Genomic DNA, 25,449 nt, shown 5'->3' with positions numbered 1-25,449 from the left:
AGTTGGAAAAAAAAAAAAAAGTGGAGTTGTGTATGGTGAAAGTGAGAGACCTTCAGAAACTGCTTCAGAGTTAATCTAAGTGAATGATTTGGGAGGATGAGTTGGGAGGTGTGAAAAGCCGCTGCAGGGCTGTTGCCGAGCGCTGTTTGTGCTCTAAGTAGCACAATTATCAAAGAAAGCAGAGTGACAGGGTGGATTTGGGAGTGAAAGGCTATCCTGGGGCTGACAGGTGGCGAGGGCGACTGTGCTCCTGTCTTGTCGCGCTCGCTGAGCCCGAGGAAGCTCTTAACATTCCTTACCAGAGCATCTGACAACAGAAAAGTTGTTTCATGCTTTGAGGATGGGCTGCTCTGGAACAGCCATCGCACCCACAGAAAGGGCTTCGTCTGTTTCCAAAATCACTTTGTGTCAATTCAAGCATGTTTGAAGGTATAAAGAATAGTAAACACAACCTTGCCATGAACTATACAAACAGATTTTTCTCCTTAGATCGCGTTTCATCAGGTGATATTCACCAAAATAGTTTAGTGCCTCCTAATCCACTTAAGCGACTGTCACCTCTCTGCTTTGTTTCCGGAGTGTTGATATTTGTTTAAAAGAGTTTTAACTCAAAAATTGCATTGTAACTGCTCGGGGGGTGGAACTGCAGCTCTGCCCGGGCTCAGCTCGGGAACAGCCGTGCTTCTGGAGCGGGGAATGAAGCAATGTTTGCAAATAAGTCTATTTCAAAGGACTAAAAACGATCTCAAGTGTTTCATGTTCTCAGTCCTGCCATCAGCTCTCCTGCAATTGCCTTTCCACACTTCCAGCTTTGAGTTTTGTGCAGATGAGTGGTGACAACATCAGAGTGACAGTCCAGGCAGGTGTGCTGCCAAGTAAACAAAGAATTTGCTGTTTCTCCTGGTTTTGGCAGCTCAGGATTGCTTATAGCAACAACAAGTAGCGTAGAGATGGACAGAAGTGCCCCAAGCTGTGTCACTGCAGCTTCCACCTGAGGGGACAGTGCACTGGAGGTTCTGTCTCTCCCATAAATAAATAAATAAAAAAGTGGAGAAATCGCTGGGACAATTTTAACAAAACCCCAAACGCATTTCCATGAAGTTGCTAATTAAACCACGTGTGGTTAATTGCACACAGCCTCTGCAGCCCCTGGCTTTAGCCTGTTTGTGTTGGAGTGTGAGCAGCTCCAGTTTCCAGCTGAAGAAGAGGCTGCAAAGAGGGGGAAAGGCAGAGAGGTGTTTCTAGGGAGGATACTCCAAACACTTATTTTGTGGCAGGAGAACGCTGAATGCTTAAAGAGGAACAAATAAACCCACAGCAGCACAGTTTGCCAGAGGTATGAACTGTGCTGGTCCCACAGTCAGTGTGCTCACTGCAGAAGTGTTAAACACACGTCTGTGTTTCGTTATGGAAATGGTGAATAATCAGTATGGAAATCATGGGCCTGCCGTCTTCTCACTGATATTGAAACAAGCTAAACCTCCAACCTGCCTGCTTTCCATCCAGCAAACGGCTGGAGTTTAGCTGAGGCTCACAGCACCGCCTTGGAATCCCCAAATTTGGATGAAAACCCAAGTCTGGCTTGTTTTATGTGCCTTTGCTGGAACTTGGAGTATTTCACGTGGCTGTTAAGTATACATGTGGCATGAAACGAGTTGAAATATTATGCAGTAATCACAGATGATGATAATTGTAGATCCAAAATAGCTTGTAAAATAATAATAATAAAAAAATTGTTGCCAGAAGCTGAAATTACAGAGCTGGTGACAGCTATTGTTCTCTGCTGGGAAATGGGTGGGTTGGTCTGTGTTGTGTATTTGAAAATCTGTTGCTGTCGTAGCAAAACCTGAAGTAATTTAATATGGAGCTATTTTTATGTTTTTAGAGATCGTTGAGTAGAAATTATAACTAAACATACTAAGGCAGTTTTTTTTCTTCTTCTTTCTGCAGGGGATTTGGGAAACAAGGATTCCAGTGCCAAGGTAAGCCACAACTGCTCTGCTGGCACACTTGTGGTCCTTTTGAAGGAACCCAAAACTTGCCAGCAGCAAGAGAGGAACAACCCTGGAGAAACTAAGCATCATTGCCGATGGAAATTCTAAAAGGAGACAATTATTCAATTAAATAATTGTTGATATTTACATAATTTACATGGAACAATCAAGTAATTGTTCATAGTGTAATAATGTAAGAAGTTGGTGGTTTTTTTTTTTTTAATCTCAGCGAGGTTAATGTCGTACAATCTGCATGATTCAAACTTTTCGTGGAAATAATCTGCGCAATTTAGCTTCAGCAGAGATCATTTTTCTCATCAGAAGCTCTTGTCTGTGTGGGCGTTTTGGAAAATGGATTCACTTTTTAGTCATATGGCTTCTTTTCATAACCCAAAGTCCCTGGTTTTCATTTCCACACAAAGCATGTTCAGGAGGACCTTTGGCTCTAACTGGGTTAGGACAAGACAATTCTATCTTATGTCATACTGAATTACCAAAAAAAAAAAATCTGCTGTAGTGCAAGGTAACTGTATATTCTGTGTTTCTGCCAAATACTTATCGTTACTTAGCATTTCATCATGAAATAACCACACCCACCCAGTGCAGGTTTTTTTTCTTTGTCATATGTTTGCTTTATTGGGATGAACCTTTTTGTTGTCCTCCTCTCTTCTCTCCCCCTCCTCGCTGTCACTTCACCTGCAGCTGCACACTGTGTACTCATTAGCTGGCCTTTTCCTTCTTCCCTCCATGGCATTTCTAATGGGTATTTGCTTTGCCTTAGAGCACATCTGACTATCCTGAACGTTGCTTTTATTTAGCAGTCAGAGAAATTATGGATTCTGTGGTATTTTGGTGGAAACTGATGTGAGTTGATGCTTCTTGAAATGAAACCTTTGAGAAAGTGGATGTCAAAGGCTGATGCCTTTTAAAGATGTTGCAATAAATAAGTTTTCTTTCTGCAAGCAGAGGCTTGCAGACACACACAGCATTTCCTGGTGGATGTAAGCAGACATCCGTGGTTTTTCTGCTGTGCCCCAAAAGGTTGATATTAAATTTTGTAGATATCCTGCAGTGTTTTGGGGGATACCAAATCCACCCATCACATCCAAAGCAGTGCTGTAGGTCAGTCTGCAGTGCTCAGTTGGTACTGGAATGGCATTTTCTCTGTCCCACAGTCAGTGGCTTTGTCTGTGTCCTTAGTCAAGATCTCTAAGAAATACTCTACCTTTGCATGGTTTATAGCAAGCTGTTGGTGTGCACTGATGAGTTTAAGAAATGGGGTTTTTAACCATCAGTCATTAAACTTGGTTGTGTTCACAAAGAGCTCATCCTCCGGGGATAGTACTCCTGAAAAATAAAACTTCCACGAGAAAGTTAAGCTGCTGAATCCGTTTTTGATGCCTTGCTTTGGAGGAGGATTCCAGCTCTGCAGTTTTGTCTGTGCTGTTTGCTGTTGGTATCTCTGGCAGTGCAAACTCGAGGGGATGATTCTTGCAGGGAGTTGTGGCTTTGTTTTGTTCTCTCACTGCCAAGCAAGTGGCTGAGGCACTGAAGCTTTCCTCTGCTGTGCACCTGGAAACTCTGCCAGAGCAGGGGGAAAATGCAATAATTCAACCCTTTTTCAATCTGCCTCAGCATCAAAGTTCCTCTTTTGAGAGAGCAGACTTCAAATTAAGCAAGCAATTAAGTTAAATTTCGGCTTCATCATCCTTTTGATAGACTGTTGCACTCAGAGTGGAACCTGCACTTGTTTCTTTCTGTCTGATTTGTAAGAAACATTTTTCTGGTGAGCAGAGCTCGACAAACAGGAGCTCACTAGGCTGTGAAGAACAAATGCTGGAGAACATGTATTTATGTAGGTTTAGAGGTTGTTTTAAGTTCAGCACTGAAGGCTGAGCAAGTTTCCTCAGGGCAAGAATATTTTTAGTTACAGCAATATAAATGTGATCAACTCATGTTCCTGATTAAGGGCTTGTTGGGAATTCTCTCCTAAATGGTCAAAATTTGTAGTTATTAACAGCAAGTTTTCCCTCTTTTACATGGTTGCTGCAGGCTTTTCTGGAGTGCAATATTCTCCTCTAGAGAATATTCAAGTTCAGCTTTGAAATACATTTGGCTCAAGGATAATAATGAGCCAAGGAAGGAATTCACTTTTGTTTTCTAATTTACATAAATAAAAATTAGAGAAATCAATTAAGGCAGATCATTATGTTTCACTGATCTGGGCAACTACTGTTCTTTCCACTGTTTTTTTTCTGTCTTCCCTCAATTTATTTTCAGGTAATTTTTCTCTGAATGTTGAATTTTACCTTCCATGGCTGTGCTAAGCTTTTGGAGCAGTTTGTGCCATGCTGGGTCTGGGCTGGGCAGACATCCCCAGTAATTCCCTCACTCAAAAGGGAAATGGAGGGATTTTATTAGCTTTTAATGTTCAAATATTGTAACATTGGCACATCAAACCAGCACTTCATTTCCTCTGCATTGTTTATCTTTTATCTGATGGTCCTTGACCTCTCTTCTGCAAGAAAGAGGCCAAAGAAGCCACTGATGCCACCTCATTTCTAAATCATGTAGTTTCATTAAAAATGTTGTATTAAAGGCTTCTGGAAAGATGTGATCAAGAAACTAATTTTTTATTCTCTCTCTATGATCTGAAGGTTTGAACCAATGAAATCTCTGACCACCTCCAGCCTGGCTGACACAGTTTCCATCAGTCCTCAGAACTGATCCATTTGTAGTGGAAGCAATACCATTTATTCCTTTTTCTCTATGGCCCAAGGCTTAGTTCTTGGTTTTCCAGCCTGATACCTTTGTTTCCCCTGCAGTTATTCCTTTTACAATTGTCATTTCCCTTTGTTATTAAAAAAAACCATCCTAAGAAAGGAAAATCTATTGCATTGCTGTGCTGCTTCTCATAAAAATAATTTGTCTTCCTTACTTGGAAATGTTTTTGCCAAAGGGTGGACAAGACACACAGCAAGTTGCCCTTTCTATGGCAGAGCTGCTTTTCTTGTATCATTATCATTTTTGTGGTGAGTTGGGTATTGCAGAGCAGGCCTTGAACAATGTGGGTGTTTTCCTTTGTGCTCCTTACATTATTTATTAGTCATGTGCTGCAGTTTACATTAACTGATGTTGCTGCAAGCCTGAGATTGAGAAATTAATTCCATGGAAGTTTGTGACTGTGGAGCTTAAAAGGCAGCATGAAATCTGGAGTGGGAGCTCAGTAAAAACACACTCAGAGCCTCGTTAATGTATTTCCATGTGCATGACTTTGGAGGTGTCTGCTCAAAAATGGAACCCCCTGAGCAAAACCCAGAGTCACACACACTCTCCCAAAAAAATCACAACCCAAACAAAATAATAGTTTATTTTGTTAATAATAAATGGCACCTGGGAGCATTAATTGGATCTGCACACATTTTCCATTATTCCTCTCCCCTTTGGCCTCAGCCTGATCCCTGCACTGTGTGTTTCTGAACTTCTTCTCAAGGGGCAGTAATTTCACTGATCTGCAGATATTTTGACATAAACACACCCAGAGATAAGATGCTTCTTGTGCATTTGTCTTGTCAGCTTCTATTTATTGTTCTTCCCCTCCTTTGGCCGTCCTTAGTTTTGAACATCTGACCCATTTGATGAGGAAATCTGGTCCAGTTAATTGCTGATGCCTGTGAAAGTTGAGATTCTGTTCCTATTTCTGCAGGTGAACTCTGAGAGATCTTTGAAATATTGCCCATGATCCAAGTTTCTCCTGAGAGCAGCAGTGATGGTGAAACTCCTGAGCCTGAGCAAGTGCAGACAGATCAGAGCTGGTTCAGCTCAGGAGATCCCTCTGGAAATGTCACCTCAGCTGCTCTGTGCCACTGGGTGGCCTTGGAGCATGGAGAGTGCTTTCCTCTGGGTGCTCCAGAGAGCTGTTGGAGGGTTTTGGCTCCTCAGAGAGCTGTTGGAGGGTTTTGGCTCCTCAGAGAGCTGTTGGAGGGTTTTGGCTCCTCAGAGAGCTGTTGGAGGGTTTGGTTCCTCAGTCCCCCTGCAGCTCCCCTGGCAGAACAGCCCTGGGATTGGCAGCTGGAATTCCCAGGAATTCCAGGAATTCCCAGCACTGCTCTCCTGCCCAGATGTGTTCTGCTGAGCACTGCTGGCTGCAGATGTGCAGGTTGTGCTCTCAGCCTTTGCCCCCTGTGCTGGGAGGGGATTTGCTGTCCCTGAGTGTCCCTGCTGGCTGCAAGGGACAGCAGGGCAGGGGAGCTGCATGGCTGTGCTGGGGAGGATCCTTGGTCACTGCAGCCTGAGTGATCACAACAATTCAGTGGAGTGGATAGGATGAGTCACATTCCTGCAGGGGCTGAGGGACATTAATGTGGCACTTGGGGACATCATTTAGTGGTGGCCTTGGCAGTGCTGAGGGTTGGACTCAAGGGTCACCAGGGTGTGTAACAACAGGGCTGAGGGAGGACAGGTTTAGATTAGATATTGGGAAGAAAATCTGTACTGAAAGGGCAGGCAGGCACTGGCACAGAATTCCCAGAGAAGCTGTGGCTGCCCCTGGATCCCTGCAGTGTCCAAGGCCAGGCTGGACAGGGCTTGGAGCAGCCTGGGACAGTGAAGGTGTCCCTGCCATGGCTGGGGTGGCACTGGGTGGGATTTAAGGTCCTTCCACCCCAAACCCTTTAATTCCTTGCAGCTCTTTTCCAGCCTGGATGATTCTGCTGCTCGATGCTTAGTTTGCTGTATAATTCACTCAGCACCAACCAGGGCAATAAAATAAATGCAAAAGTCCTTGTACTTCTATTTCTCTAGCAAATTTCCTTGGTGACATTGTGCTCATCGAAACTCAAACATAATTAAATCTCATCTTGCAGCAAACATTTTTTTCCCCCCTCATATTACATTTCAAGATCAAACCCATCTTCACCCTTTCCACACTTAACATGTGAAGTTTTGTTTCCTTGTGTTGGTTGGATATCCCAGCAGTGTTTTGTCCCACTTAGCAGAGGTTGACTGTTCCAGTGCCCTGCATGTAATTCCATGGAGCTCTGCAGCTTCTAACTAAACATGTGGGAGTGATAGCTCATCCCAGGCTGACAGAGAAACCGGTTTGAGTCCTGGGCAAGAAAAAGGTTGGCATATTCTTTATTTTCCCTCTGCCTTGGTGTCGTGCTGCACATCAGCTGATGTTGCACAGCCTCATCTGGTGTTCATTTGATTCAAGATTTTTGTGGATGCCGTGAGCAGAATGTAATGAAAAGTTGGAAAGAAAGTTGCAGAAAGATGAGGAAAAACAGATTTCCCTGTTGGGATGCATTGGTAATTATTTCTTTTATGTTTGCTTTCGTGGGTTGTTTCTCTTTAGGGTGAGAGGTAAAAATAATAAGTTATTTAATAAATACTTTAGGCTCAGTTCTTCAGCTTTTACATCTGCAGGAGGAAGCGTGGAAATCTAAGAGGAAAGGACTCTCTTGTGTGTAATTAATATCAGCAACTACCCTTTAAGTGTTTTTAAATCCTTGTAGCTGCTGAACATTTTAATTCTAACAGTTTCCAGCAGTGCTGCTGAAGCCTTGCAGAGGCTCAGAGTGCTGGTGATCAGCTGCTCCTGTTCAACTGCAGCTATTTCTGAACAATCCTTCCCTAAATGGGATTCCCAACTGCTACCTTCTCAGTCAGGCAGCCAAACACGTGCAGATGCATTTCTCTGCTTTTCAGTGTCATTTACTCTGCTTTCTTCATTGCAATTGGGTTTACATGAAGCTTTTTCACTCCTTTTTGCAATTACATAATGTAGACTCTAAGGTGCTGCAGGTCTCTTTTCCAGGTTATCTTCTAATTGACTTCATTTGGATTTTGAAATCTCATTACTGTGTTAGTTAAAATCTTTCCATCAAATGAGCTTTATTAGAAGTCTGGAATATGTCCTTACAAATGTAGAAGTTGGCTGGAAGTGTTATTTTTGTCTGTCCTGTATAGTTTACAAAATGTCCCTTTTAATTTATCACTTAAAATGACAGAGAAACACAGGTTTTGAAGAAAAAGTGCAAATTCATCCAGAAACACCGAAAATATGTCATTATTGCTCTCTTAGAGTGCTGCTTTTTAGTTTTAAAATGAAGCTGCAAAATTCTAACTAACATTTGTCTTTGCACAGAGTCCTGTCAGGATGTAGAAAATATTTGCTCATCATTTACAGTCACATGCAGAGGTTTTCTCTGTCAGAAGTGTCAGAGGAGGGAGAGCAATTGACACAAATTGCATATTCAAGGCTTTACTTGGCTCCTGTAGCAATTGTCAAGTTGTTTCCTTTTTGCTAAGAGAATAACTCATATTAAAAAACAGTGATTTTTAACTGGAGTTGCATCTATTGCTCCTTATTTGTCTTTAACTCCAATTAAAAGAATTAAATACAGAATTAAATTGCATACACTGGAAGCATTTCCATGTAGGTAAATGAAGCTTATAATTGCATCTGGAAGTGGCAGTTTGTCCTGAAACAAGATTTTATGAAGAATGTGTTTCTGAGAATTCAACATTTTTATTCCTCTAAATGATCCTTACAGTGATGGCAAATTGGATATTGGTGGCAATTTATTTAACCATTTTCAAATTTAAAATCTACAGGAATTAGATGTTTAGCAATTGGGGTTTGTGTGTTTGGGTTTGAAAGCACTCAGGATGTGCATGAGGTGTTTGTTTAGTTTGTGTTTAAAAAGGGATTAGTGACTCAAAAAAAATGGTTCAAATACTGACCTTCCTTATTTCCCTGCTAAGTGAGGAAAATGCACATATTGTCATGTATGGACTGCAGATAGAAATCCTCCTTTTGAACAGTGCTGAAGGTTATTCCCAATTGAACTCTCTTCCCAAAGCACAGATATTTTGCTCTTCATTTTCCTTTAAAATTAGCAGCATTTTTAACTTCTCTGGAATGTGTGCTGAATGTGGTATTTCAGCTCCTCAGTAAACAAGGCATTATTCATGTGCAAGGATGAGTTGGAACAATACTTTATCTTCTTTTGCAACTTCTAGGCTGTGTGGGTTTATTATTTTGTTTTTCACTCAGCACAATTAGCCAGAATCCACCTCAAAGCATTCCTGTTCTCAAGAAATTGGCATTTAATATTTAAAAAAAAAAGAAAGAAAGAAAGAAAAAAATAAGTGACTCTTCCTGTTCTGGCTGAGAGTGCAGAAATAATCTCTATTTTGTGGAAAGTCCTTGTGTACATCACTGTTTTATTGGGTTGATTTCAAGTTTCTTTGTTGGGAAAAATGCTCCCCCAGAATTATCTTTGCTCCCCTATCAAATTCTGTGCATTTCCAAGGCATCTCCTGCTTCCCTGGGAGGTTCCTGCTGCCTGTTCTCCAGAACTTCTCACCTGAAGCAGTTTTCCATTCCTTTTCCAGAGATTTCAGTGTGTCTGGAGGTGACATCCTGGAGGTGCTGACAGGTTCTGGGCAGCTCCCTTTTCCTCCTGTTCCAGAATGGTGTAAAACAGATTTCAGCCTAGCAATTCCCTCAGCTTGCTCTCATAAAAATGTTATTAAATAATGACAAACACAGAAACAGGCTAAGCAGCAGTGTTTATTAGAAAGGTGTATATACAGGTTTTTTTCATGTTTTTTCCGTCATGGCAGGTTAGCTGATTGAATTTGTGATGTACTGTACAGTTAGTCAGATTTTGGACTGTTCCTGCCTTGTTTGCAAACTTTAATTAAATTGGAGATTATTCCAAGAATGTCCCTTTTAAATCTTCCTTCTTTTTGTCATCAGCTTTTGCAAATCACATCTGCTGGATGCATTTTTATATGAAACTTCCCTGTTAGAACAAGTGATGTGGCTGCAGCAGAAAGCAATAGTTGGACTCCTCTGGGTTGGTGTTTTTCAGTTCTGCTCTGTGTTTGTGCCATTGAGACAAATGCTGCAACATTACAGGAAGAAGGGAGAAAAACAGGATTTTATTTATGTTCTGTTTCAAATAGTTTGGTGCCCAGGTATTGCTCAGAATTCCTTTTGGTGTTATTGAGAGATCCTAAACTGTGAACCTTTAAAACACAGCAAAGGCTCAATAAATCTCACTGTGCAGCACAAACCATATTTCATGGTGTTTTTAATTCAGTGTATGCCCAGGACAAACAGCTGTGGCAACTTCCTGAAGAGCCTGGGGAATGTTGTGCTTTGCTAAATATGAAAATTTCTTAAAGTATCATACACTGGGCGAGGAGTCAGCAAGAAAAAGTGGGGATTTTCTCATGGCAGTTTATTTCTTTGTGTTTGTGGACTCATGGGATGGTTTGGGGTGGAAGGGACCTTAGAGCTCACCCAGAGCCACCCCAGCCATGGCAGGGACACTTCCACTGTCCCAGGCTGCTCCAAGTGTCCAACCTGGCCTTGGACACTGCCAGGGATCCAGGGGCAGCCACAGCTCCTCTGGGAATCTGTGCCAGGGCCTGCCCACCGTGCAGGGAATGATTCCATCCCAAATCCCACCCATCCCTGCCCCCAGCAGTCTGAAGCCATTCCCCTTCCCCTGTCACTCCACACCTTGTCACACTCTCTCTCCATCTCTCTGCAGCTCCTGCAGGTACCAAAGGCCACCATTGGGTCACTCAGCTCTCCATGCTGAGCAATGCCAGCTCTCCCAGCAGAGCTGCTCCATCCTCTGCCCAGCCTGCTCCTCCCTGGCTCATTCTGGGCTCATCCAGCAGCTCCAGCTCTGAGTCTGGCTGTGTTTGTCCAGCAGCACAGAGCTGTGTGTCTGCAGCTCTCCCTGGGCAGCAAGATCCTGCTCTGCCTCTGGAAAGCAGCCCTGGAAAGCTGTGTGGCCGCTGAGGAGGCTTGGCAGTGCGAGTGGTGCCTGTTCTCTCCATTTTCCTGGGCAGCTGCATTGTTTGCTAATGGCTCTGCAGTCGTTATGCCAACTGCACAGCAGGCTCTGCATTAGAGCTCTTCCATCCCAGTGCTCCCGGGGTGCTCCTGCCAGTTGTTGTTGCACTGAGCAACAACATTTATTTTTATATTTATTGTTTGAGTGCTCTGTGGTGCCCCAGGCAGCCAGGTGTGCTGCTGGAGCTGCACAAGTGATGCCTGCCCTTGTTTTCACACGAGGCAGCAAAGGATTTCTGCAAAACCCAAGTCCTGTCAGCATCTCCTGACGCTGTGTAATGAGGAACAGCTTCGTTGTCAAGTTGATATAAAGTGCTGATGATCTAATTGAGCCTGAGCTGCTTTGAACCCTTTGTGAAAACAGAGTGATGTTGTATATTATTAAACCTGGTACAAGGCCAGGCGTCACTTTCCCTTCAGGATGGAGCTGCAGTGTGTTACAAACGTTTAAAGCTTGTGTTTTATTCAGGGCTGCCTCGTCACGTTGTGGCAGCAGATGTTTTGCATGGTTTCTGTGGCTTTGGACGCTTGACAGCAAATAGCTGAAGGCAAGCTCTGTCTCAGGGCTCTCCCAGAGTCCATCCAGCAGGAGATCCCTGCAGCTCTGGCACTGCTCTGGGACCTGGGGCAGGTGATGGAGCACAAATCCCTCACTGACACCTTGCTCTGTGCTCCTTGTCCTGCTCCAGGTTTCTCTTTCTCTAAACAGACTAAAAAAGGTAACAAACCCCTGTTTAATATTTGCTCATAGAGCTGTTTCTATTTTGGGAAGAGGGAGGACAAACATTTGTCAGCACTGCACCTTTTCCTGGTTGCTTTGGCTTTGGATTCCTTGGTTTCCTGCTGCTCCCTGAGCTCCCCTGGCTCTGTGCTGTGCTGGGCAGATTTACACTCCCTGACTGCCACTGCAGCTCCTGTTTTTAAACAACCCAGCCACCAGAATAATGGACATATAAAGTCTCAAGGGTTTTTATTGCTGCTGTCATCTCAAGTGCTTTTGAATCCTGATTACAGAGCAATAAAATGTGGCTGGTTGGGTTGATGTGACTGACAGGGACTGTGTGAGAAGCTGTTGAGTGAACAATTCATTGATGCAAGGCTGGGACTTTATGGACATCACAGAGCTTTGGAGTATTGATTATGTAAGTAAATGTGTAGCTTAAGATTGATGGAGGGAATAAAAGACCTCATAAATCATTAATGAGTCTGGGAGGTCTAATTGGGTTTGTGCAGGTTTTTGTACTGAGCTTTCTGAAAGAAGCATTGATAAACATGTTCAGGAAATCTTAATGAAGTCCTCAGCACTATCTATGAAGCTTATTTTATAATATAAATCAATACATTAGAAAGAGTACTAATTGTAGAACTTACTGGAGAATTAAATTTTTAATAATTCTTGCTTTCTTGGCTTTTATCCGCCTTATGCAAATATTGACCTTTGGATTCTCACTGTTGCCTGTGTTTCAGTGAGCTCCCTTGCAGGGCTGAGGGAGCTGTGTGTGCCAGCCTTGAGCTGTGGTTGTAACAATTAACAGGGCAGTGTCAGACACTGGGTCATCTGACATTTAACAGGGAGAAATGAAGGGAAATCAGTGATAAAATCCGTGGGGTTAATTGTGGAGCTGTCAGAGCTGCAGAGCAGGGAATGGACACTGGGCTGGCCAGAGTGATGCATTTCCAGAACTTCCAAACCCAGCTTGTCCCAGTTCTGCACTCGCTCTGAGAGTGTAGGATTGCATTGCTGCTGAGCTAATAAATGTTCTTAAAAACTCTAAAGCCTGGATCTTGCAATCTGCTTTGTGGGGAGGATCAGTATCATGGCCAGTGAACGTTGATCTGTTCCATTCTCCTGTGTGCAACAACTGTTGGGATCTGACCTTAATCTGCAGTTAATATATGGGCTTTATTGCTTATTTTGATTTGCAGTTCAGAGATCCTCTGAATAACTGAAGCCTCCTATTATGCAGAACTCTGCATGAATATTTAGCAAAGCGAGCTGCCCTTGATACAGGAGGTTCAGTAACCTGGAGAGACACGAGATGTGCTGATAGGAGCACACATTATCCTCTCACTTTCCAGATGTACTTTTTGAAGTGGAAATGATTTGCCTGGGCTCAGTATTGAAATTTCAATTTAATAGCATGATAATGTCTCCTGAAGTTTTACATGAAAGTGTTCTGTCACATAAATAGTTGATATCATTTAAATGATGCTTGTTGTGGCTGCATGTGAGGACAGAGATGTAAACACCTCCTGAAGCATTCCCTGTGCAATGCTTACCTTGTGAGAGAAAGTGGCCAATTTAATGGATTGTGCAAACCAAATTCCTCACTGCAAACACCTCTTGGAACAGGAATTAGAGAGGAGATGCAACCCTTGCTTCCTAGGAAGCTCAGAGAGAGAATGGCTTCATCCCTGTGCTTGTGTACAACAGAAATCCTCCCTGGGAATCATTCCTGGGGTTTACCCTGTGCTGACCTGTGAGGAAAAGCCCACAGCACCATTCCTCAGCAAATGGAGTTAGGCCAGGTTTCATGGCAAGGAGATGATTTATTTCACCTCCTCCCCTCTTATTTTAGGGTGTAGTTATCAGTGGAGCAGAAAATTATATCCTTAAAACTCCTTCTCCTCAGCTAAGCCCTTCTCACCTGGTGTGTGACTTTCCCTGCTGTGTGCACTGAAAGCTCAGGTGACATTCACTCCTTGAACCAAGTGCTGCCTGGAGCTCCTCCTGGGTTTTGGGGTGAATGAGTCCTTCCTTGGAGGTGTTTTTGCTGAATGCAGTTAATGGAATTAAGAAGCTCTCAGAAATCAAATGGGTGATGGGAAAGAGGATTTTCTTGCTTGAGAAAATGGTCAAGAGGTAGTTTCCATTGTGTTATCTGTAAAATTGATAAGAAAAAGCTTAAGTTGGTTTTCAGGTTGTGGTTTTCTTTTTTTTTTTTTTTTTTTTGTTTCCCTTCCCCTATTAGACCACATTTTGAAAGAACAAAACCTTAATTCAAGCTCTTGTTGCACAGGCAAATTATTTATCCCCAGCTTGAGGCTCAAAGCCTGAGATATTTCTGTTTCTGTGGTGTCTCTGTGCAGTAAGGCACTGGTGACATCAGGGTGACAAATGCAACCTTGCAGCCACCAGCACAGCTTGGTGAGAACCTGCCAGCAGGAAATATCAGTGAATCACAGCAGAACAGAGCACATCTGCTGGAAATCTGTGCAGAGCTTTTGTGGAACAGGATGGGAAAAACCTGCCTGGGCTGGGGAGTGGCTTTGGGCACAGCTGAGCCACGAGAAAGAGAGAGAGAAAGAGCTTTTCTCACAAAGCCCCAGGTGCAGTTGGGTCCTTTGGCTTCTCTGCAGCTGCTCTGACTCTCTGCCGTGTGGAAGAGAATTCTGGCTTTTCTCTCAGCTCAGTCTGCCCTGTGCAGCAGCTAAAACTCACAGGTTAATCAGGATAATTCCTCATTTAGCCTCGACTTGTCTGGACGTTGTTTTTGCAGGAACAACGTCCTAATCCCTGCATTCCCGAGGAAAGCCCAGAGCTCCAAATCCACCCTTTCACATTTGCCTGGCCCCAGCTTGGATGTTTTATTAACTCACCCTGATGGCATCACCCAGGTTGCCATGAGGATGCTTTTGAAGGCTGTTCTGAGCAGCTGCTGTCCTGCTGGGGTTTGCAGCACTCTGTCCCAGTTCTGGCATTTCCCTGACATAGAGATCCCAGCCTGACCACCTCACAGTTTCTGCAGATCACCTCAAGCCTCTCTGACCTGCTCTGCACAGCACCAGCACTGGGAAAATCTCAGTGTGGCACTCAGTGGGAGCCTAGAGCAAGAGAATGAGTCCTGGATTAATTGTTAACACAGTTAATAAATTGTGGATAAAGGATAAAGCATCACTTTCTTTCAGCGCTCTTGGCAATGAGGCCTTCAAAAATTAATAATAACAGAAAAATAAATAAATAAAAAAACCCCTTCTGCTCGTGCTCATGTTGGACTTTGGTTTTAGGAGAGGTGGAACACTGGTTATTATTTAACACGTGCAGTACCTCCATAATGGTTCTAAAATGAGTCAGTTTTTAAATGGTTTTAAACGTGAATTGCTTTCAAGTCGAGATGTGAAAATCTCTCTCTGTAGATTTTTTTTCTTGTTATTTTATGAGATCAGTTTCCACAAAATTTCTATTGAATAATATAAAATGCCAAAACTTGCTCAGCTTCAAAACAGCTCTGTCCAAAATGGGTTCTCTGTTGATGGGAAACTTCATGCTTTCTCTAGAACAATGCACTAAACCAAAGTGTTATTCAAAATTCTGTGTTTGCAGATTAGTTTTATGAAAAGAGCCAATTGTGGAGATGGTGGGTGACTTTAGGGTTAAATGATTTCATGCTGTCTCTTGAGAAGATACCAAGATCTCTGATAACAGAGCTTTTTATTTATAGATTGCTGATGTGTTTACAAGACAGAAATTCATCAGCAATCCAGATGTTCTAGTTTTGTTAATTAACTTGTGTCTGCAGAGCCTCGGGCTGTCTCTTCACTCCTGGACCTGCAGATCACAACATGTTTGGGGGATTCCAACCACAAATGGGTCTGGCTGTAAAAAGGTTGTTTTCAGACAACACTCTGCATTTCTGTCTTTGATTTAAGGCTCCCCAAAGCACTAAAAATGGAATTGCTTTGAGTCCTGCTTGTGTGTCAGACTGATGTTGTCTCCACCTGTAAAATGTGATATTTAGCAGTGCTAGGGTTGTGTAAAGATCAAGGAGATAAATGTGAGATAAATGTGAGATAAACGGGAGATAAACGGGAGACAGGACTTGCTTTGTTTTGCTTTGTTTTCATCCCTGTGGTACAAAGTCCTGAGCAGAGATGTATTTCTGCTTCCCGGGATGCTGCTGCTGAGGAGTGTGAGTCTGAAAGGGATGAGTCAGAATGGGAACAGAGCCCTGCTCTCTGAGCTGCCTGAGCAGAGCTGCTCCCTGGCTGTCCTTCTCTTCATCCTGCAGAACAAGGTTCTGCACTTCCTGGCTGCTGGGAAGTTGTAGATTTTCAGGCAGAATATTGCAGAGGAGGTCTAGAAGGAGATCCAGTTTATCTGGTCTTTCACCGAGGAATTATTTCTATAACTTACTACATCTGAAGAATGAATTATGTGTTTTTGCTCTTCCATTAGGTTTTCTGACAGGGAGTGTATTTTCATCTAAGCCTCCCTGGCCTTCTGGAGGACACTGCATGGCTGAAGGGTTGTTTGAATGAGAATGGATGAGTGCTGGGTACCTTTCTCAGAGGCTCTTTGCTCCCAGGCAATCTGTTCCCAAGATCACCCATTTCCCTGGCACTGACCCAGCGCTGGGATGAGTTTCTGCAAACTGCAATAACCCTGCCTGTGCCAGAGCCAGCCTCATCCCTGCCCCAGTGCTGGCATTTCATCACTCCCCTGGCAGGTGTGAACTCCAGTTCTGATTTCAGAGTTCAAATATTTCATGTATTTAGGTTGGGAAGGCAGCATGCCTCTTCCTCTCTTTTAGCTCATTACAGGAATTAGCTTGAGAAATCCGTACGGCTCTGAGATTTTTGGATATTTTTTGGGCACTGATGGGATCTCCCCTGGCTTTGTCCAATCCCTCTCTGCAGCTGCCAGGCTGTGTGTAAAGGCTGAAGCAGTGAGTTTACACATGTTGAGCTTGGGGTGAGATTTGTACTCCATTCCTGCAGCTCCCAGTCCTCCTCCTAACCCATGGCACTGCTGTTTCAGGTTAACACACTGAAATTTTATCCAGTCATGCTCACAGAATCTTGTTATCACCACTGAATTCTGCTGCTGGAGAAGAGATGCTTGAGAAGCTTGTTGCAGATGGTGTTCCATCTTTGCAGATAATCAGATTAAAATGTGTGACGAGGCGTCCCAGGAAAAACCCACCATGGTTGGGATTCTGTCACAACCTCTGGGAAGTGACAAATGATGCACTGAATCGATGTCTTGGTGATTTTGGTGCTGGGGGGAGCTGGGTACAGCTGTGCCTTAAAAAGCCTGGGAAACCTATTTATAGGAGCTCATTTCTGCAGATAGCAACAAATCCAGCATGCTATCACCATCCCTGGGACGTTTCCTTATTTGAAGCTGATGGAATGAAACAGAGAGATATTAAAAATACAGCATCCAACAGAGCTGGAAACCCTTAATTCCAGAAGTATTTTGGCTTCCTGACATCACTTCTTTCATCCAGGAACACCTTTTGGCCTCGATTGGAGACAGATTTTGTCTCGTTGAGCAGCTGTGGGGCTGCAGGGAGAGCACAGAATTGCCCTGGAGATGTGGTTGGTGCAGAATGGCTCTGAGCAGGGCAGGGAGTTCATCCTGCAGCCCCGAGTGAAACTCGTGTGGGTGAATTCTGCTCTGCCACGGGCAAAGCTGCCCTGCCCTGAGCTTGGGAATCCTGCCAGGGAACTCCTGTGAGCGCTGAGGGGATGAGTGAGGAGCTGGGAGAGGGAAGGGAGGAGAGCTGGGAGCTGCCTGGGCATCCCAGGGCACCAGGAGAGCTTTCTGGGCACCCCAGGGCACCAGGAGAACTCCTGGGCATCACCAGGAGAACTTTCTGGGCATCCCAGGAGAACTTTCTGGGCATCCCAAGGCACCAGGAGAGCTCCTGGGCATCACCAGGAGAGCTTTCTGGGCACCCCAGGGCACCAGCAGTGGCTCCAGCCCTGTGCCAGCTGGGCTCTCCCTGCCATGTTGTGACAACATGTCACAACTGCTGTGTTGTCACAACACTCAGAGTTGCACCAATGGATCCCCAGAAACTGAAACTTCCTCACAAAGCTGCTCTGCACGTGGTTGGGAAACTTCAGTTTTGGGTTTCACTGCTTTTTTTCACTGTTGGGATTTTATCTGAAATGAAGCATTTCCTCTGGTCTTGTTGAGTCTGCAGGAAGGTTGTTTTCTGTTGGGTTTTTTTTTCATTCACTCATTTTTATATTAGCAATAAGTGAAATGCAGTTTACACTAATTACATTAAAGCCTTGTATGCTAGAATTTCCCTCAAAAATTAAACTAGGAACAAGACCTTTGGCTTCTGTTATTTTGCCTTGCAGTCACTTTCACGTAAACAAAAAATATTTTAGAAATGCCTTCTGAATTTTAAAATTATTTCAATATTAATTGCAGTCATTTATAAATCAATTTATCATGGAATTCCACGTGACCTCCATCTTTTTCCTTAATTTACTATCAGATTAATTTTCTTTTTTCCCACTCAAATCACACCCTGAACTGCACCAGTCGGCTGGTCTGGGCTAAAAATAACCTTTTCCTTGTACACCATGACATGGCAGCCTTTTATTTACAGATATCTTATAAGGAAGGATAACTCTGTGACGTGTCAGGGAAACTCTAACACTCTCTGTGTACAAACTGGAGGAGATTTTCATGTTCTGCACACAACCTGCCCTGGGGCTGCTCTGCCAGGAGAACCTGAGCACACCTGGGGCACAAAACATCCCTTTTTAGCCCAGGTTGGGGTGCTTTGGCCATTGGTACCCAGAGCCCTCAGGCACTTTGCTTTTATGTGTAAATTTATTTTTAATCGTAAATTTATTTTTAATTAATTGTAACAAATTTCCCTTCCTCAACTGAAATGCAGCAAAGTCTGGAATGAGTGATGCCAAAAGCAGAGTTCTCCTGGGATGGCTCAGGCCAGGCAGGTGAGGTGAGGTGAGGTGTAACCAGCAAACCTGAGATATTTTATTTACAACCTTTGCATTTCCCCATAAATTAATTAGTCGTTAAACTCCTATATAAAAGAAAATGTCTAAAAATAGCCACAGTGCTCATGCCCTCGACTGCATTTTGTTGAGTATTAGGTATCTCTCCTGGCTGCTCTGGGGATGCTTATTTTTAGAGCCTCTATTAATATCCTCAAAAATGTGATGTAAGAAGACTTGAGACAGTGTTAAACTGGAAAACTCAATTATTGTCTTTGTCGTTTTCGCTGTTAAATATGAGTTAAATCAATTGCAGTGTTTAATGCAGGAAGTTTTCAAGGGAAGAAGCTGCAGTGTGACAGCTGGTTTGGTATTCAGTAAAGCTTGGATTTACACCAGGGGAAGGTGTTGGTGCTCCCTGCCACTTTATGACTGTATTCTGCATTATTTGGTCATTTCTGGAGGAACCTGCATGGCCAAAATAAGAGTTATCTCAATTATCCAATATTGATTAATTAAATACAATGGATGTGGAGGTTTCAGCCAGGCAAGCTCTCTGGCTCTGGAGCTCTGGTTATTCTCAGCTCTGTCTCCCTGACACTCTTGCAAAACCCCAAATCTCTCAGCTGCTGTGCTCCAGATTTCTTTCCACCACATTCTGCCAGCCTAAAAAGAAAATTTAAAAAAATGTTAATGGGGAGCTGATTGGCCTCTAACTGTTTTAAACAGAAATTCTGAAAGTTCTGCTCTGTCACCAGCAGCAATTTGAGAATAATAAATCACCTTCCTGATGGCAACACCTCTTGTTCCCTGCTGTTGCTCACTGCTGCCCTGGCTGGGCTCTGCTGCTGGAACTGCCTGACACTTCCATTTTCACTGAGTCTTGCGGATTGAATATTGTACATTCCAAGTCCAGCCTGTTATTTCAGCCTGGATACATTTGGGATTTTTTTCTACCCTGCAATTTTTCCTTTCCACTCCCAGAGCTGCCAGTGACTTTTTTATCTTCAGGTCTGTGGCAGTGATTGTGTGTTAATTTGAGGACAAATAACCACAAACTTGTTGATAAGTTTAGGGTGGAAATTGCTGATCTTTGGCTGCTGGAAAACACTTGTCCAGGAATAGCTTTGTGAAGAGATTAGCAGACCAAGAAACCAAGTGATTTCAATCTGACCTTCCAAAAAAATGGTCCTGGTTGCCAGCAGGAGCAAGGAGCTGGATTCAGTTACCTTGGAGTTCCTTTCAGTCCTCTGCTCCTAATTAAGCAGGATTTTGCTCTGTTCAGCTAATAAGTTAATACTCAGCTTGTAAATGCTGATTATATGAGATAGAAAAAAATCATGGAAATTAAAATCCTGTTGTTATAATGTGTGGAAGCTGCTATATTCGTGAAAATATAAAAATATGATGGTATGAAGACAAGCATGAGCTGTAAGGCTTTTCCCAGATTTTGTATATTTTACCTTCTTCCATTCTGTCACTGTGCCAAAATCTGTGTTGGAGGGTTTGTTTGAGTTTTCTCTTTTTTTTTTCCCCTCTGATGCATTTCAGTAATCCCCTTGTAATCCCACCATAAACTGCTTAGTTTGATGGAGAATGTTAGATATTTCTGGTGACAGAGTTGCCCCTGTGACATCAGTTTCATTGGGGGAAATGCTTTCAAAGGCTCTGCTCTCAGCAGCTGTGCTCCTTCCCTGCATTAACCTGACAAACCTCTGCCTGGCAAAGGAGGGATCCCTGGATTAAACTCTTAACACCAGGGAACAATGCTGGGCAATCTGGGTGATTTTAGGATGTTTACTGTTTTCTGTGTGTTCTGCTCTCTGATAAACCTTTCTTGGTTATGTAATTTTACTTTTTTCTCTCGTTGCCGTCTTGCAGTGTAGAGAAATCCTTCCTTTTTCTGGGAGGATTGCAGTGGTTATTAGGAGAATGTAACAGACTTGCAGGCAGGTAAAAGCTGCATAGATTTGTCTCTCTGCTGATTGCTTTCAGGTCTTCTAAGCAAGATAAGTACTTCCCTTAATTTGTAGGACAATTTGGGGCATAAATGTGTCATAAGCTTGTTAAAAACAGGTACAGAAGGTGTTGAAAGTCCCTATTTGAAGTAATTTCATATTCATTAGACTACAGCTTGCTCCTTAATTCAGCTTTGATGTTTTCTTGCTGATTTTTTTCCAGTCCTTTCATTTTCATATGCCAGATAGACCTAAAATGAGCATATCCCCCTAGGTATAAAGAAAGGAGTTGTTCTCATTGCCAAATTATAAATGTGAGGGGGAGGAGAGTGCTTGTTTGAAGATCTTATTTGTGCAAAAAACACAGATAGATTTAAACAGTTTGCTGGAGCTTCCCCTCTCCTCAGTATTATTTCCTTGCCTCAAGGAATAGAAATATTTTTTTTTAAAGAGCTCTGCATTTAGGGAGGTGCAGCCACTCCCATCCTTTAGACTCTCAGCTGTTTTTAAAATGCTCACATGATGGGGTATTTGAAAATAAAATTTCCCCAGCACTTGAAGGGAGGTCTCAGGAAAAAAACATAAAAACCTGAACTACCTGGATACAAACTGCTTTCCTCCTCTCAGCTTATAAACTTCACACCTTGTTGGCTTCGGGCAAAGTATTGAATTCCCTTCCCTGCAGTAGTGTCTGCACTGATGGGAGTTTGGCAGCAGTTTGCAGCAATGTGCAGCATCACTGCTCACAGCAGCTCAGGTATCCCTCAGGGGTGGCTGAGAGTTTCCCTGGAGTGCCTCAGGGATTTCAGAGGAGCTCACCTGCACTGGGGTTTAACCCCATCACAGCCTCAGGGATTTCAGAGGAGCTCACCTGCACTGGGGTTTAACCCCATCACAGCCTCAGGGATTTCAGAGGAGCTCACCTGCACTGGGGTTTAACCCCATCACAGCCTCTCCTTGCAGAGCTCCACTGACTCCAATCTTGGCCTGTTTTTGGGTTTCTGAGCCCAAGGAGTGAAGTCCTGGGCAATCTGGGGCTTTATGTAACCCTGGTGGGGCTCCTGGGAGTTCTCCTGGTGCTTTTATCAGCAGCTTGCCTCTGTAATGGACAGTGAGATAAATCCTGTTCCTGGAGCTCGCTGGTATTGATGATGACACAAGTGCATGAGCAGGAGCTCCACTAAAAATCCATTTTCATTTCAGGCCCCATTAGCCATGCAGAGAGAAATCATTATTTGTTAAACAGAAAAGAAGGACTGATACCTTTCTGCACCGTCTGTGTTTGAACCCAAAAGTCAGTGTAATAAAATACAAACGTGTTGATTGATCTTCCTCTTCTTTCCATTATTTCTTTAGCTGGTTGAAAAATGAACTGGGGAAAAAAAATGAGTAGACTGAGGTGAAAATAGGGAAATGTATTGTGCTATAGATGGGGAGGTCAGAGTGGATTTGGTTCTTTGTTCAAGCTGCTCAGGTAGTTGTGTTTGGAGCTTGGAAGAAGTGCTAATCCTCAGCTAGTCAGGAAAGTTTAATCTAAAACAGTTCTTAGAAGTTTTTAATGTTCTGCAAAGATTTATTCCTTGGCTAATTGAAGACCTCTGTGTTATTTAAGGTTGTGTTGCCTCTTTAAAATCAGCATTATGTGCAACTCAGTGAGGATTTCTCTTGTCCTCTCTGCCTTTTCTGAGAAACATTGATCAAATCTTTGGTCTCAGTGGTTTTTTGTTTAATTACTGCCATACTTGTTTAATTTGAGGAAGTGTAGCATTGACTTTTCCAGCTGTTGTTTGGCATGGCTGCAGTATTTAAATATCTCCTAAAGGATCTATTTTGCTCAGCTTCCTTGGCAGCAGAGTTACCACAGTCAATCATGGCAGCACTGACAATATTCAGATGTAATAATTTCCCCTGATATATTTTTCTAGCACAATTAAGACCTTTCTTTGGAGACATAAGTATGAAAAACTGGAAACAGCAGGATGCTGTCATGTGTACCTTTTTAATTGCAGGCAGTTTTTGCTTTTCCTTTTTTTTCTTTTTTTTTTAAAGAAAATAATTGCTGTCTTTTTCATGTAGCTCTGTTGTCAAGAACGTGGTCTGTGTCCTTATGGATACATCAGGCAGTGGTAGTGTCTGATGAAGGTTTTTGGAGGTTTTTTTACACTTGAATTGCTGCTGTATATTTTTTCATCCCCTAATGTCTCTTAAGTGTAAATGTTGTGGTGAAAGCAATGGGAAGAGGGACAAAAGCAAACAAGACAATTCTGTTGCTTGCAGCTACATCACGCTTGGCTGGAATGTCAATAATACATAAAATAACATGTGGTGACACTTCTGATGGGTGGAGGTTGTAATGTATAGAAATCCGTGTGGAATGGGAATAAATCCTTCTGCTGCTGCTGTTGCACATCATTGCCTTGGCTTTTCCTGGCTGTGCTTTGCTCAGAGTTTGCCTTTCTGAGCAGCTGAGCCAGGGGGTGATTGTGCTCTGGGGATGTTCCTGAGCTGAGGTTTTGGCAGTGCTGAGTGTGGGGAGTTGAGAGCAGCTCAGCCTGTGGCTCCTGGGTGACACTCTGCCTGTTTCCCTCTAATGACAGACAGTTAGCAGCTCAACCAGGCCAATAATGATAAAATGCAGTGTTCCTGTGCTGCTGGGAGGTGTTGGTGCCCAAAATCAGCAGGTGCTGTGCCAGTGCAGTCTGAGCTGCAGCTCCCAGCTTTATCCACCTCTCCCTCGGTGCAGATGTTGGTGAGGATAATGCAGCACAGCACTCTAACCCAGCTGCAGCCATGGCAGCTCTCCACTGCAGCCAGACACTGGTTTTTGTGACATTTTTGGCCATTCTGTGCACTGCCACAGGCAGTGCTGATCCACCCTGGTGAGGGAGGTGGTGAATGAGCTGAGATTACAACTGCACTGTATCCCTGTGCTCTCACCATCATCTCTAATTAACAGATAAGCAGGCAGCCCAGGCAGCACTGTCACCAGAAGCTCAGGATTAAGCTTTTATCTAGCTCTTTGCATTATTTGTGCACATCAGTCAGCAGCAGAGCTGCAGTGGGCGGTAATGAAAGTAGAACATGACATTTCTTTCCTCTCCCCATCTAATAATCTGACCTTTTGCATCACTCTGCTTTAAAGCAGCAGAGTATTTTGAGAGTCAACTGCTTTCCCCACCCCCAGCTTTCACTTTGCCATCCAACTGTGCTGTGGAGGAGAAAAGCAGATAAATGGAGGTGGAAGGGATCTATGGAGTTGTTTGGTCAGTCTCTGCCTTGGCCAGCTGTGAAGTTCTGCTGGTTTGCTGGAGGTTTGTGTGGCTGGAGCTGGGATATCCCATGGCAGAGCATCCCTGTCCTGGCTTTGACCTCCTGCCTCAGGAAATTCATTTTTGTGGCATCTTGTTGGGATTTCCCCTCCTGCACCGTGTGCTCCTCAGGCTGAGTCCCTGCCAGGCACTGCCCAGTCCAACTGCTGCTTCCTCCCAGTATAACCAGTCTGGCAGGGAGGTCACTGGGATCCCGTGGATCTGCTGGAATTGGTGCAGAGCCTCTGTGCTGCTCTGTTCATTGTTTCAGCTCTGGTGTCACTGGGAGCACTCAGGGCTGAGGAAATCCTGTGTTATGAGGATTTCTCCAAGGTGCACATTTGGGATCTTTATTGCCTCTCCAGACCCGGATGTATGGTCAAGCAAGCAACCAATATTATTTCCTGCATGGTGTGCCTGGGGAAAAAAAACCAAAACACTCCAGAAATATCTATTAGTGCTACCTGTGTTTCTTTATCTAGATAAACGAATTTTAAAGCTCTTTTGCATTCCTCAGGACCTTTCTGATTTCTTTTTACCTGGTGTTTTCATCATTTTTTTATTTTTATAAAAGGACCATTTTTACTTTTTTACTCATTCTTTGTTGTGCTAAATGAGGACATTTTTTTTCTGTAGCTCTCTGTGACTTTCTAATTGCAGAAATCAAGAATAGTAATATTTATTAGTTGTAGTTTGCTCGTAAACCTTCGTGGTTTTCACCTGTGTCTTGTATGTCCTGTGAGCTGTGAGTTTCCTCGCAGCCCAAACAGAGATATAACACAATATTCTGGGTGAGATATCCTGTGTGTTCACCACCACACCACTCCTGCTTGTATTGCACTATTAACCTCAAGGGAAATTCAAGGTTAATGGGGTTTTTGGTGCTGGCCCAGTGATTGAATTTTGTTGTTGTTGAGAAGAACAGGACATCCTCTGCCCCCTTGTCTCCAGCTGCAGTGGAGCAAGGTCTAGCTGGGAACATATTTTCCATTTGAAAGAAAGAACTAGCAAACTGTTAAAAAATGGCAAAACTGTTAGAAAGGTGTCAAATTTCTGGTTTATCACAAGAATTTCATTACCTGAAACTTTTAGGCAAAAGATTCAATAATTCTGTGGCCTTTCTGCATTAGATCCATGCAGAAGTGTTGGCAGTGTCTCCTTTTGCATTCGCTGGCACCACTTTTGATGAAGCTGAACAGAAAATCTCCTGGGGGATACACTGAGCTGGGCTGGAGCTTTAGGCTGCTGTTTGATTAAAAACACCCCCTAGGCACGTTCTGAGAACATCCCCTCCTCGCTGCCCATTCATACACTGAATTTCAGGTGCAAAGCTCCTCTTGCACTGCCCAAGAGGATTTCTCTGCTGCAGTTGGGGACACAAAGGACTCGCAGTGCTCCCAGCTCAGGGACTCATGGCTCACTCTGTGAGCTCCAAATGCTCACCAGAGATGCTGCCTTTGGTGGATCCATTAAAAACACAGCTTTCTGGTTAAAACTCTCTTCAGTCATCTCCAAGCAATGGCAGAATTTGCAGATGCAATTAGAGCACAACTCGTAGTCTCTTGTCTGTGTTTGTTTCTTGGAAATGGATCAGGATTTCCATA

General features: G+C 43.5%; 1 protein-coding gene across 3 annotated transcripts in view; it reads left to right on the top strand.

Moving 5' to 3' along the window:
* Positions 1–25,449, top strand: part of PRKCA (protein kinase C alpha) — a 119,297-nt gene that overhangs the window by 1,521 nt on the left and 92,327 nt on the right. For all 3 annotated transcript variants that reach the window (XM_085077339.1, XM_085077338.1, XM_085077340.1), the window contains exon 2: positions 1,951–1,982. In XM_085077339.1, the coding sequence (XP_084933465.1) occupies positions 1,951–1,982 (32 nt within the window). The remainder of the gene's footprint in view (positions 1–1,950; positions 1,983–25,449) is intronic.

The sequence above is a fragment of the Lichenostomus cassidix genome, chromosome 18 (genome assembly GCF_008360975.1).
Source record: "Lichenostomus cassidix isolate B80296 chromosome 18, HeHo_3.0, whole genome shotgun sequence".
In the NCBI taxonomy this organism is placed as follows: Eukaryota; Metazoa; Chordata; class Aves; order Passeriformes; family Meliphagidae; genus Lichenostomus; species Lichenostomus cassidix.
The sequence above is the reverse complement of the archived record's forward strand: the minus strand, read 5'-3'. Positions and strand labels throughout refer to the sequence as shown.